This window comes from Pogoniulus pusillus, chromosome 3, assembly GCF_015220805.1.
Source record: "Pogoniulus pusillus isolate bPogPus1 chromosome 3, bPogPus1.pri, whole genome shotgun sequence".
Taxonomy (NCBI): Eukaryota; Metazoa; Chordata; class Aves; order Piciformes; family Lybiidae; genus Pogoniulus; species Pogoniulus pusillus.
In genome coordinates this window covers 49,126,175-49,140,073 of record NC_087266.1, presented here as the reverse complement: position 1 = coordinate 49,140,073, position 13,899 = coordinate 49,126,175, and the positions used below count along the sequence as shown (strand labels likewise).

General features: G+C 41.2%; 1 protein-coding gene across 7 annotated transcripts in view; it reads right to left on the bottom strand.

Moving 5' to 3' along the window:
* FNDC3A (fibronectin type III domain containing 3A) overlaps positions 1-13,899 on the bottom strand; it is a 105,306-nt gene that overhangs the window by 678 nt on the left and 90,729 nt on the right. For all 7 annotated transcript variants that reach the window (XM_064175796.1, XM_064175804.1, XM_064175817.1 and 4 more), the window contains 11 exons: positions 13,482-13,620; positions 11,583-11,651; positions 10,248-10,366; positions 8,231-8,336; positions 7,970-8,145; positions 6,312-6,425; positions 5,520-5,669; positions 5,152-5,435; positions 3,009-3,218; positions 2,062-2,228; positions 1,356-1,483 (listed from right to left, as the gene is read on the bottom strand). In XM_064175796.1, coding sequence (XP_064031866.1) covers positions 1,356-1,483; positions 2,062-2,228; positions 3,009-3,218; positions 5,152-5,435; positions 5,520-5,669; positions 6,312-6,425; positions 7,970-8,145; positions 8,231-8,336; positions 10,248-10,366; positions 11,583-11,651; positions 13,482-13,620 — 1,662 coding nt within the window. The remainder of the gene's footprint in view (positions 1-1,355; positions 1,484-2,061; positions 2,229-3,008; positions 3,219-5,151; positions 5,436-5,519; positions 5,670-6,311; positions 6,426-7,969; positions 8,146-8,230; positions 8,337-10,247; positions 10,367-11,582; positions 11,652-13,481; positions 13,621-13,899) is intronic.

Here is a 13,899-nt window from a genome sequence, read left to right as displayed (position 1 = left end):
AACGCAGGCTAAAGAAACTCTGTCAGAAGCCTCAGTGGTTTGGTGCTTTAGTGACCACTTGCAGTGTGGAAACTTCACCACAGGATGTAATAGGCACTACTGTATCACAAGATGTTAGGCAATTAAATCTCGAGTCATTAGGTCTAATGTAACCCAACACACTTTGCTGTAATTCAGAAGTGTTGTGTGGTTTAAGCATTATCATTCATTCCTACAAACATTGTATCAGGAAAGCCATGAGGAGTTCTTTCTGTGACTCTTCATTTTCATCCAGTCCTGAGACACAGAGGACTGTTTTCTGGTCCAGCTCATCTGGCAATGACACTGCCCAAAGTGGGATTTGACTGTGTGTCTAGAAGCAACACTGACTGCACCTGCCAGATTTAGCTGCATCTATAAGCTACAATGCTGACATGGCAAGACAAGAAAGAGCTTGGACTATGGGTCATCTTTTACTGAAAAATTTCACAGATGGACATAACAAGCACAGTTTATAACTTCTGCTGCAGTACTGCTATAAACATATGAAGGATCTACCTAAAGCAGAGGCAAAACTTAGTTAATGTTGCTCTTTACTAAAATTACAATATACCAGATTTGTGTTTCCCCTTGTAAGAAAACCTGCTTGCTCAATAGCACGAAACAGAGTTTCCAAGCCTAATCTCATGTCAATTATCAGGTAGTTTTGTAGGGAAGCAAAATCAGCACCGCACATCATCTTTTAAATGCAGACTTAATTGGTGGCTTGGCATTTCTGACTGCATCTTTGGCCATTCCTGCCTGAGACTGAAACACCCTCAGCTGCTGGACCTTTGCAGCTGCAGCCTGCCCTACTATGAAATGGTCCTATCCTAAAAAGCTAATAATTGGTAAAAGACTCTTCCCCTACACCTGAATGTGTTCCTTGTACAAGCAGGGCCTGATTCCTATCTACAGTTGCCTGTACCAAAGTATAACTTCAACGAAACCAAAGCATTTGTAATGTTGTTTTTTAATGCCTTCCTACAGCTCTGTGTGCAAAGAGAATTCTTTGCTCCTCTTCTCCTAAGTCTCGGTTCTGTACCACTGGGTGCATATTTTCCTTTGGCCAGTTCTCCCCACTGGTGGACTTGAGGTGTCAATTGTACTGAGTAAACATCGATGTAACCTAGGAAAGCTACAGCTCAGCACGCTGTATATATTACTTCAATCTCTTTTCTCTATGACATCGTTTTCAGGCAGCGCCCCCTTATCTTATTTAGTAGCAAACAGTTGGCATAGCAACTGAAAACATACTGCAACACAATACATTTTAATGTAAAGTAGTTATCACAAATACTGTCTGAAGAAATGGACTAAATCAAACCACATCATACCTGTCTGAATTCCGAGTCTTTGCCCACCATGACCTGAAGACAGTAGATAACTGGATCACCCTTCATGGGCTGCAGAACCTCCCACATGACTTCACAAGTGTGGTCATTTATTCTCTCAACCCTTGGTGCTGGAGGAAGTAAACACAAGTAAGTGACAGTTCTGCTTTCCCCATCGCTTAACATCATATCCTAATGGCTTGTAAAATCTTGTATTCCATCTGCTATTTTGTCTCAGAGAAACAGAAGGTCTACATTCAGCTGTATTCTTCCTACAACGGTTTCTGAACAACATCTAACAATTCACATGGGTCTCTATGGCTAGCTTTGGCCTAACCCAAGAAAAGGCAAGTAGAATTTGGTGACTGCAAGTGTGCATCACATGCAAAAAGGAAGGCAAAAGAAAAGCTGCTATCCTTAAAAGTATTCTAAATATGCTAGGCAGAATTTCACCTCAAATTACTGTAATGGTCTGGTAACTCCTGGTAAGCAAGGATTCCAAGTACAGAACTCATGATGTCAAAGAACACATAAACCACAAGTATCTGACTTCTGGTTTTAGGCAGTTATATGAAAGGAGAATCCCCTTATGATCCCTACCTGCACTTGGAGAAAGGCTTGGCATTCTAAATACCCCAATTACAAGTCAATACCAAAACCAACTCGCCATCTCCTCACCCTCCCAGACCAAAGAAAGAAGCCCTTTTACCTTTCAAGGCAGCTGGCACAGATTTGGGAGTAGTGAAAACATATTCTTGAGACAGAGGACCTTCACCAGCTTCGTTACATGCCTGAATACAGAATTTGTATGATGTCGACTCACTGAGTCTTTGTACTTTGTATGTATGACATGGTCCTCTGTATAAGGACACAAACCTGGAAATGGAAAGGACAGCTCACTTTAACCACAGGAAAGGATTTGTAAAGTAGCTACAGTATTGGCTTGAAATCTCTTCTTGGGATTTCTTGCAATCTCATGAGAAGCCCAGAAATATATGAGAGTTAAATTGTGTTCTGGCATTACTATAAAACAATAAGCTTTTATTTCTTGTGTCTCTGAAACACACAAGGAGCACAACAGGGACAAAGGATAGCATTTCTTTCTCTCAGTGTACTGTTTACACTGCCTTCTCCCCCTCCCCTCTCCAGAATTGCCTGGATTGCAAAAAAGACTCCTAAGATCACTGAGTCCACTCATTAGCATAACACTGACAAATCCGCGACTAAACCTCATCCCTAGGCACAGCATCTACACAACAACTAAGTACTTCCAGGGATAGGGACTCCACCACTATGCTGGGGATGCCCGTCCAATGCCTGGTAACCCTTTCAGTGAAGAAAGTCTTCCTAATATCCAATTAATATCCAATCTGATCATCCTGTGGTACAACTTGAGGCCATTTCCTCTTGCCCTGTCACTTGCTACTTGGGTAGAACAGACCAACCCCCACCTCACTATAGCCTCCCTTCAGGTAGCTGCAAAGAGCAGTAAGGTCTCCCTTTAGCCTCCTTTCCTCCAGACTAAACCACCCCAGTTCCCTCAGCCTCTCCTCCTAAGACTTGTGCTCCAGGCCTGTCCAGCTCCTTAAATGAAGACATCTCCCATGCGTCCGACCACAGCAACAGTGTGCAGATTAAAGCGATGCCAAGACCAACCTTCCGTTCTTATCCTCCATTTGAAGGTGATACTGAATGGAGTCAGCTAATGCCTTTGCAGTTCCCTCTCCCCACTTCAGCTTGAGGGTCTGAGAACTGTATGCAGCACATTCCAGGCGAGGTGGGTCAGGAGGAAGAGGTTTTGTTTTCAGTTTTATGGTGTGGCTGAAGGGACCTGCTCCGAGACTGTTGAGGGCTTGAATTCGTACTCTAGGATTTGAAAAAAGGGAGAGAAAATTAATTTGAAATTAGGTTCTAAAAATCAACTTGTTATTTCCACCATGCATATTCAAGAGAGAAAGTACCATCTACTGGCACAATTATTCTACAATGAAGACATTCAATATATCAGTATTTTGTCAATAACATGCTTTTGATAGACTGTCCTGAATACGCAGGACTCTCTTTTGAAACTGATTTGGACTGATTTGAAACACTATTGTTAGCATATCTGTTCACACTGGTGAAAACATGCAAAACCTCTATCAGCTACTTCAAGAGTGGATCATCTTCCTGACCTCACAGATCTAACAAAACTTTGATAGACATATAGGAGAGAGGAGGGAGAGTAAAAAATCCCCACTCCCAAACATGGGGAATCTGTATCTTTGGCTATTAAATCAGGTGAGTTCAAGGACGACCACTGGAAAGCTTTATGAGCTTTTTGGAACAGGTCTGATTCATGTGAAAATAAAGTGATGGTGCCCAGCCACCTCTCTTCACTGACAATCCATCCTGAGTGCAGATTGAAAGGGAGATGGGGATGCCAGAAGTCAAAAGACATAGAGCTGAGGCATTTGCAGAACTTGAAATACAAAGATTAATATTTTGGGGTTTCTTTTTAATATTTCCATGGAAAACAATGCTGGCCTTGGGTTACAAGTTAGAATTATAAGTAGGAGCCCAGGAATTTATTTCTAACTGGAAAAAGCAGAAACCAAAAATCTGAGACTCTTTGCAGCCACAGGCAGCAAAGTGCACCTAAGCCCATTTTGCAGACTGACATTTGTTTGTCTAAAACTGATTTAGGTAATTGGGAAAAAATGCAATCACAGTAATTAAATTCTGGTGGGGGAAAAAATCAACCATACAATTTCAAAATGTTGAAAGAGAAATGTGTATGTAGGCTTACAAATAAATACTTCTCCTTCACTGCAGTAATATCTAACATTGTGCTAATTAATTATAGCACAGAACTAAGGTTAATGTATGCAATCTTTTATTTGCACAGAGCTGACAGCGTACTCTGTATCAGCACTTCTGTGGGTGGAAGTACAGAAGGATCTCTGCAAGACAAACATCTTTTTTTTCAGTTTGTTGACACAGAATGGCTCTTCAAATTGCCAGTGTTTATAAAATACAGAGAAACATTGTAGTCTTACATACAGCAGTAAATAAAGTAAACCCAAATCATTAAGAACTCAGAAAACTGCACAGGCAGTTGATATGCTAACTATACTGAAATCAGAGTGGGTTTATATTCTGGCCTCAGTGGGACTGAGATTCTCCTTTAAGAATGAGAATATGATTTTTCTAAGAAGAATGCAGATTGCTGTCAGGCAGAATTACAGACTTTTCATTTATATTTTTCAGTATCCCTTAGGTCAAATATAAGAGATGATTTTAGCCAATTAAAAATTTTCAATAGAGGTTTAAAACTGATTGATATAGAGTTTTGAACCACTATTCTTCATGCTGTCACCCAAATCCTCGCTGTTTCTGCACAAAAAGCATTGCAAGTTGTGATGAATTGCCATTAGGTCAAACAATATAGTCAGCAAACTGGACACGGTCCTGCCTTGGATGGACTCTGTTGCCTAGCAGATTAGAGGCCATGTATCTACGAAGTAACAAGTCCAAAAGAGTTATGAATCTGAATTCACCTAAACTAACACATTAACAAGACAGATGCAACGGAGTTAGAGCAGTAAACACACTGAAATAAACTGTTCCTGAAAGAAAATATAACCAGCAGCTCATCCACTTATGAAGATCATCATTACAAAGCTTCCTCTTCCTCCATGGCTATGTACTAATACTTGTCTGAGAGTCACAGAGGAAATAAATATAAGGGAACAAACAAAGAAGGAATCTGCTCTTGTGGAAGAAACATCAGGCTGTCAAGTAGCTGTGCGTGCCATACCTGTAGGTAGTATCTGGTTGTAAGCCATCTATAATGTAGCTCAGAACCTTCCCAACAGTTATTGGCTGCTTATCTCCAAAGTCTATGCTGTAGCCCAGGATTTCAGATCCATGGTCACAAGGTTCCTCCCAGCTTATAGGAAGGCATGTGGAAGAAGAATAGTGTGGACTTTCAACTTCATCTTCGCTTAGTCCTCGAAGAGAAGTCACAATTGCAGGTACTGAGGCTGGAGTCATACAGGCCACTACTTCACTGAAAGGGCCTGCACCTGCAACATTCACTGCCTGCAAATGCAAAGCAGACCATGTTTTTATGGCAAGTGTGATTCCCATTTCCAGATTGCACTACCAATGATTTTATGTCCTTACCTGAACCCTGCAGTAGTATATAGTGGCAGGCAAAAGCCCTTTAATTTCACAGTTGAGCCCAGGCCCACAATAGGAGATCTGCATGCATCCCTCCACACCGCCCCACTCCAGCCGATACTCTGTGACATCAGCTCCGTTACTGCCTGGAACCTTTAAAATGGATATAAATAGCTGGAAGTGAAATTCAGTGACCTAAAAAAGTCAAACTCACATAACCCCCCCTGCCAGAGCAGGACAATACTATCTAACACAGATCACAGAGGAACACATCCAGCAGGCCTTGAAAGGCTCCAGAGAAGGAGACCCCAGAAGCCACTGAAAAATGGTGTTTAAACAGCATTCCCTCACAGTACCTTCCCTTTTATAAGCTTAAAGTTTATCTGATGCATATTTTTAATCAGATGTTTAAATAGTATGGGTTTAGAGGAAGTCTGTAAGGCTTTTGCTTTATTATTACTAATGTAATTATGTAACATTATGCCAGCTTCCCAAGCCAGCAAATGCATGCTTATCTGGTTTATTATGCAGATACACTTTCTCTGAGGAAAGAGATTTTTAAGAAAGCCTGCACTATTCAGAAATGCAGTGGCAGACCTCTCAAACAAAAGAACAAGTACCTGCAAGCTGCCAACTGACAGCTGTCATATATGCAAACACTTTACCTACCAAGCACCAGATAATCAGGTAAGCATCTTTCAAAATGCAACCGACACACAGTCATAAGCTTTTAAAGTCGACCGTAACAATGCCAAAGCTGCTGGTGTTGAGATAGGTGTAGGATGATATTCTTACCTCCCACGACACCTGAGCACATGCAGCAGATCTGCACGACACTTGAGGGGGCTTGCACTGATCTGGTGGTCCAGGTGCTGTTGTCACTTCACATTTTTCTGAGTAAGGTCCAAACTATTAAAGAAGGAGTAAGTACAACTAAATTGTAAGAATGAAACTACTACTTTTTAAGTAACAGTTTACCATAGCAGGGACACATAGTAACAGCCTGATAGTAGGGACATGTAGTAAGAGCCTGAAACTCTGTATTACTTGCTTGTAAACCAGATCTTTATGGACTGTGGATTCAGGATTTATTTCAGTTTCTGGTTGCTCTCCAGAAGAGCTGCAAGACTTCTTAACAGCAAATGCAATCAGAATAAATTTGACACTTCAGACTCTCAGACAAACCAGGAAAGTGTTATCCAAACCCTTATTTCGAAATTACATGATGGTTGCACTGTAGTGTAACACAGCTTCTAATTGCCTACTTAGAGCTAGAGAAGAAATGAAGCATTCAAAAATGCTTGAGGCATAAACCACTCTTTTGGAAGGGCAGACAAAAAGTCAGGTCAGTGGTTTAAAGCCTTAAGCTGCAGATCTCTTCACAAGCAATGTCAACTGGTCCTGGCAGCTTTTATGAAGAACATGTATTCAGAAGCTAAACTGAATACAAGACAATTAGGAAACACTAAGTATTATGTTATGGAACACCAACAAATGTAAAAATAAAGGCTAATCAATTTACAAAGCTGTCCACAGCTAACAATTTACTCTCTCACTTCACATGAGAATATTAAAGTTGCAAAAATGATATGCTAAACTATTTAATACACAATTTCCCAATGCAATTATTCAGATATATGACATAATTGCCCTAGCAGCCTCTGGAAGTGATCTCTGGAAGTCCCTTCCAATCCCTAAGATTCTGTGACAATTATGTATGTTTTGACACACCCAGCATACGAAGCACATTGAACTGCTGGAGTGGGTGCAGAGGAGGGCCAGAAGATGATCAAAGGGCTGGAGCACCTCCCCTATGGGGACAGGCTAAAGAGTTGGAGCTGCTCACTCTGGAGAAAAGAAGGCTCTGGGGAGACTTTATAGTGGCCATTCAGTACTTGAAAAGAAGCCTACAAGAAAGGTGGGAAGGGATGTTTTACAAGGGCTTGCTGTGATAGGATAAGAGGGAATGGACTGAAGCTTGAGGAGGGCAGATCTAGGCTAGGTATTAGGAATAAATTATTTACAGTGTGGGTAGTGAGTAGACACTGGAACAGGTTGCCCAGAGAGGTTTGTGGGTGTTCCATCCCTGGAAGTGATAAGGGCAGATAAGGGGACAGATAAGACCTTGACCAGTCTGGTCTAGTGGAGGGTGTTCCTGACAATGCCAGGGGGGTTGGAACTAGATGATCTTTAAGGTCCCTTCCAACCCAAACTGTTCCATGTATCTATGGAATGTCTCCTTCCTTCGCCTAATTTCCTCTACTGTAAACTGATGTTTAACTATTCCCACAGAACAAGCAGCAATGTGAATCAAATGAACTCTGCATGACAAAATCCTCATTTTAAAATTACTGTTACATGTTTGCTTTTTTCTGTGGTTTGGGTCTTTTTTGAAGATCCTTAATAGTGATTGCAGTCACTGAAATGAATCTTGTTTGAGTTTGCCTCCTTACCCCAGCCTTGTTAGCTGCTCGCAGTCTGAAGTTGTACATCCTCCCTGGAAGAAGGTTGCTCACTGTGCATTCAACATCAGAACCCTGGTAAACCTCTCTGTGTTCTTCAGTTTCTGTCTGAAACATTTCCAGGCTGTAACAGGTAATGGGTGAACCACCATCTACCTGAGGTGGTCCTAAACAGGACAAAGAAAGAAAAGCTTATTTAACACACAGTACATTTGGATCCCTTACACTCACTAACAGTTGTGAGACACTTACCCCAGCGCAGCTGGAGTTCTCTTGCCCTTGGTCTACCCTGTAGCCTTGGAGGCTGGCATGAGCCAGGAACCACTGCTGGTGTTTGTACCAGTAAAGAATCAGATGCCTAAAAATGAAAGAAAAATTACTGAAGTCATCTAGCCCAAAACAAGCACCATCAACTAAGCCACAAGGCAAATACTTGAGTCAGAAACAAGATCCTCCATTTTTTGAACTATACCTTCAAATACATGAAAATTCCTAAGTAATCTGGCATGTATTTCTCATAATGCCTATATGAAACATGCCACAGTAACTGCTCAGTGTTAACTTTTGCTTTTGTCTTTTGGTATGGATGCAAGGGGCAGAGTTAAAATCAGTGGTTAACGACCAGGATAGATGACTGAAATATGTCTTCTTCAATGCAAACTCAGTATCCTTCCCAACAAACTGCATTTTAATTACTTTTAAAACTTACCCTAAGGGTTGTGCATTTTTTGTGCAAGAACTTCTCAAAAAGCAGAAGTGTCAATAAGAAGAGATCAAACAAAAAGGAGACTTCAATTGTTTCATTTCTTGGTAATACTTAATGTGCCACATGCCTCCACCTCTGTTTTGAAGTGTGTGCAGAAATACACCACTTAACAACGCTCAGCAGATGGCACTGACTGTTTTGAATGCAGCCAGAGAAGAGCCAGAGACAGGGCAGGGTCAGCTAGCTTCAGTATGATACAGAACAAATAAGAAGTTGGTAGGCTCTTTAGTTTACAAAAGAGGCACAAGTTAGTCTCGGTTCACAACTGCTTTCTACATATGTTCCAGAAAGAGTGGATTGGAAGCTCTGCTGCTTTCCAGTTCCTTTGAAATGTACTGTTGCACTGAACAAGCAATGTTACTTTCAAGTAGAGCATTTCTCAGAAGGCCTATGTCCATGGCACACTGCAGAAGAGTTTAATTACATCTTTCTTTACTGTCCTTCTGTTGACTTCTGAGACCCTCAGGAAGTACTGGGATTTTCTGAAAGTTATTATCTTCTTAGTACTTAAATTATGTTTACTCTGAACTAATGGTTTTGGGCTGTGAAGAAGGAAGGCTGGCAGAGCAAAAGTCTCCAAAGACTTACGTGCATTTGTGGACAGGTGACTGGAAGTACCCTGCCTTGCCCTTCACAACAGCAAGCTGAGCTATGGCAGGGCAGAAAGCACCACACCTGAGTGGGCACTGAAAGAGTCCAGCTCTTCTCTTAAGACAAGGTGGCTGTGGGAAAGCCTATCTTTGCAGCAGACTTCTGAGTGACTGAAAAACACATGCATTTCACATAACTGAGCTTGGCTGGGGAAGAAAGGGCAAACACCAGGAGTGTAGGGCTTTAAGATCTTCAGGAAATCAGCTTGACAGGGAAGCCTGCTCAAAGTCTGTAGAGAGGCAGGGCTGACTTTGCTACACTTGCTGCTGGGAAGAAGGGAGACGAATACACCATGGCATTATAGCACTGGAGGCTGAACTATACCATAGATGCTACAGTGCTAGTGTGTGTCTATGAGTGTGTGTCTGTACCATGTGTATACATGAGGAAGCACAGTAAGCATGCCAAACTGTTTGGGAATACTGAGGAGAAGGGCAACGTAAATGTTTTGCTTGTGTCCTCCCCTGCCTGCTGGGCAGACTGGGCTGCTCAGACAGGGTTTTCCCCACTGACCACACAGAAACCATTACGTTTACACTGCTGTCTGGTGTTAGACCTTAGGAAATTACATTCTACCAATACATCACACAGAATCAGACACAGTATCTGCTTCTGTAAACAAGAAAAGTAACTTGAAACAAAATACAGTATCAGAAAAGAACATTCACATTCATGTCCTCAAGAAACGGGCAGAAACCTGAAACGCTGCGCATCCATACTGGAACTGTTCTGAGCTACTAACTACAGCTATTTTGCTGGGCACTCCTGTACAGTATCTGCTTACTAACTATTGGACCAGATTTTCCTCAAGAGAGAGAAACTTTATTTAATATAAATAGTAGCTGGTACTACCATGCTTTGTCCTCCTTCTCCAATGCAATACACACGTAAGCGGTAAGAGCAGCCGGGATTCAGTCGGTCACACACATGCTCCCTAGCAGCTCCGCTGTATATTGTGTCCCATTTGTTTCCTGAAAGGGTAGAAATAAGCACACAATGAACCAAGATGTGATCTGCCACACCTAGTGACAGCTACAGCAGGCACCCTGGCTTCCCTGAGTACTGAGGAAGTGTGTGCCTAACCCCAGCTTAAGGCTTGCTTCTGCTTTCCTTGAGAAGGATCCAAGCGGCTCTGAAAGACAATTTCCTAGGTAAACTTCCTAAACCTGCTGAAATGAAACATCTTCCTTGTTTGGCATTCACATGGCCTAGGAGAAAATGTACTTTTAATGAAATAGTTATTATTGGGCCAGCAAGCACATTCAAACAGCACAACCAAATCAATAGGAAAGATACAGAAGCAAAATTTTCCATGGAAACCTCCTAATTACACCACTCATTTTGCAGACTCTAACTTGCAATTGCTAGGGCTTGTTCCTGTATTCCTGTATTCTAAAATGCTGATCTCATTCTTTGCTAATCAGCCAGATTCTTAAATCAGAAACTCTTCAGCATTCTTTTTAAAAGATTAAGCAGGGAACCTGGGAACTTTTAATTAAATCTCCACCACCACAATAAGTCACAGAAATTAAATGCAGCGCACGACTCGCTAAAGCTGCATGAAAGGCTGGGATAAAGGATTCCAGAAGGGACTCAGTGTGGACACACAATGGAGCAAGAAAGCAATAGCCTAAGTGTGAGGAGAACCACAGCTGAGGCCCTCTGAAAGGGCTACCACTACAATCTGGGGACAGTGTGCTTTCTCCATCTGACACAGAGCTGGAGAAGTATAAACTTGCACTCTCCGTGTGACTATGCTTCTGAATTTAATCATTGAGCCAGGGTTTAGAAATACTATTTCCCTTCTGTATGAAAGGAGAGAAAAGCTGCATCACTGTTCTTCTTTAATTGTGATAACTGGAGCACCAGTTTTCTTTCATGTCACACATCTAGCAAAGCTAGCTGGCCCTGTCCTCTTGCTCTGAAATGTATGAAACATATCACTTAGTTTCCAAACCAGAATACACTTAAGTTAAACGTTGAGCATCTCTTTCAACGCTGTATACAGAAGACCAAGCCAACATCAACATGCCTGTCTTTTTAATGGCAGTCTCTTGCAATAACTTCCCCTCTCATAATACAGATTTTACTCTTCCCACAGGCATGCACAGGCAGAAAAAAAGCCAATGAATGCCCATACACATTAAACAAAACATATGAATGCCCACACATGCTTCCAGTACTTACCATTTAAGCCTTCAGACATCTCTACAACATATGTATTTATTGCTGCTCCTCCATTGTCCTTTGGTGAATCTATAAAAAACAGTAACACTCCAACTAAGTGAGGTCAATTAAATAGTTTTGTAGCTAGGGAGAATTTACAGATGGCAAAATCAGTAGGTGACTTGAGATGGGTAATTATTTAGCATTCCACCTAGCAGTACTGTCTAAGCTCAGGACAGCTGCAAATCACTCAAATTCTCCACTCTGTGAAGCTGCCAGCTCATCACCCTACTGCACAGTCTACAGATGAAGCCTGACAAGTGAATCAGGCACCTGGGAGATGCCACAGTAAGCACATCAGTTAGTGTGCAGTGTGGTGGAGGGCTGTCTGATTATGGCTTCAGGGACACTGATCCTAACAGTTCTGCAATTTGGACTGCAGATAGGAAAAGATCACACAAATAAAAACACTTCAAATTAAGGACAGCATGTCAAAGGTTTTGGGAGAGAATGGAAGTCAGGAGTTCTACATGGACAACTTAATCTCTTATGTCTTTAACATATTTCTAGAAATTGAGTGCTCTGTGCTCTCTGATATAATATTCATGTACAAGATATGAATCTACACATCTATCTTTGACATTTCAGACTGGAGGTGAGAAGGAAGTTATTCACCGTGAGAGTGGTGAGAGCCTGGAATGGGTTGCCCAGGGAGGTGTTGAGGCCCCATGGCTGGAGGTGTTTAAGGCCAGGCTGGATGAGGCTGTAGGCAGCCCATGGCAGGGGGGCTGGAACTCGATGATCCTTGTGGTCCCTTCCAACCCTGCCTGATTCTATGATTCTGTAAAATCCTACTACTCTCAGAGCTGACTTAGAGAACAGAGGAATTAAAATACTACAGCAAATCCATCTTTTTGACAAATACTTTGGTACAGAATGGTACTGCTGCCTTAACATTATGGATGTGCTGAACACAAAAGCATTGGCTTTTAGACATAGGGTGTATTTCACAGCTTCCATATAAAGTGAGACTTATTACATGGCACTGGTTTGGTTGGAAGGTAACAAATGACTCCAAATGAGAAATAAAACTATCCTGTTGATTATTGCTCATTAAAAAGAAGAGCATTACTATTCAAAATAATGACTACTAAAGGTTTTATATGTAGATGTAGGTATTTCAGACAAGTCTTGATTTACAAATTAGGTCATACATTATACAATATCCATACAAGACCAAGTACTAGGCCCTGATGTAGCAAAACACTCAGGAAAGATGCAAGGCTAGATTTTCTGAATACCTTTCACAGTCTACAAGCATCCTTCTTTTTATTAAGGCAAAAGAATTAAGCACAATACTAAGAAGTAAGAAATAAATAAGAGATGTAATTCTCTGTAAAAATACATCAAAGCTTCAATGTTTTTGCTTTCTGCTTAAGTACTGCACCACCCAGTACTCTTGTACCTTCTCTTGTTTCACAGCACAAAGGTTAAAAACTGTCTAGAACTCAGGAAAAGTCACTCAAGATCTTTAGCAGATAAAAGGACTTATCTACCAAACTCCAACACTTCGAAGAGATAGGCTGAACTTGAATCTTCTCTTTTGACAAAAGCTGAGGAGTTCATGACATCTGTTTTTTGCCAGATGAAATCAAACTGAAACCAAAACTATTGTTTTTACTCACTGCAGACCCCTACAATAACAGTGCCTATTAAAAGTGGTGTGCTGTTCTTCTGACATAATTGCCCAAATTCTTTTGAATCCATACTTTAAAGTTCCATGAAAAATGGGTCACAGTTGCTGAGTTGATTCAAGTGTAACTGAAGTAAAATCTGGCCTTATATATATATATATATATATACACATACACACACAGACAGAGGGGAGACACTCTAAATAGAGCTGGACAACAATATTACCCCAGGTTATTTTAAAACTCTGTGCATGAACTTTTCCTTTCACAGTGGGTTTTGAAGGTACTCCAGGCTTATCTGGACAAGTAATGTATTCTACTGTCTCACTTGGACTGCTTTTCCCTTCTGAGTTATAGGCAATGACCTGTAAATATATATAAAAAAAATACTATAAGCAGAACAAACACACTGGCCAGTGATATACTATTCACTATTAAAAGTAAAGTCAAATTAATTTATATTCATGCTTCTGTTGTTACATAATTATCACAAGAACTGAGGCTATCATACAGATGTATCTTCATTTTACATTTTCATTCCCATAGTTAGACAATCATTACACAGAGAGCGTGATTGGCATTGGAATGGGCTGCCCAGGGAGGTGGTGGAGCCACCATGCCTGGAGGTGTTCAAGAAAAGACTG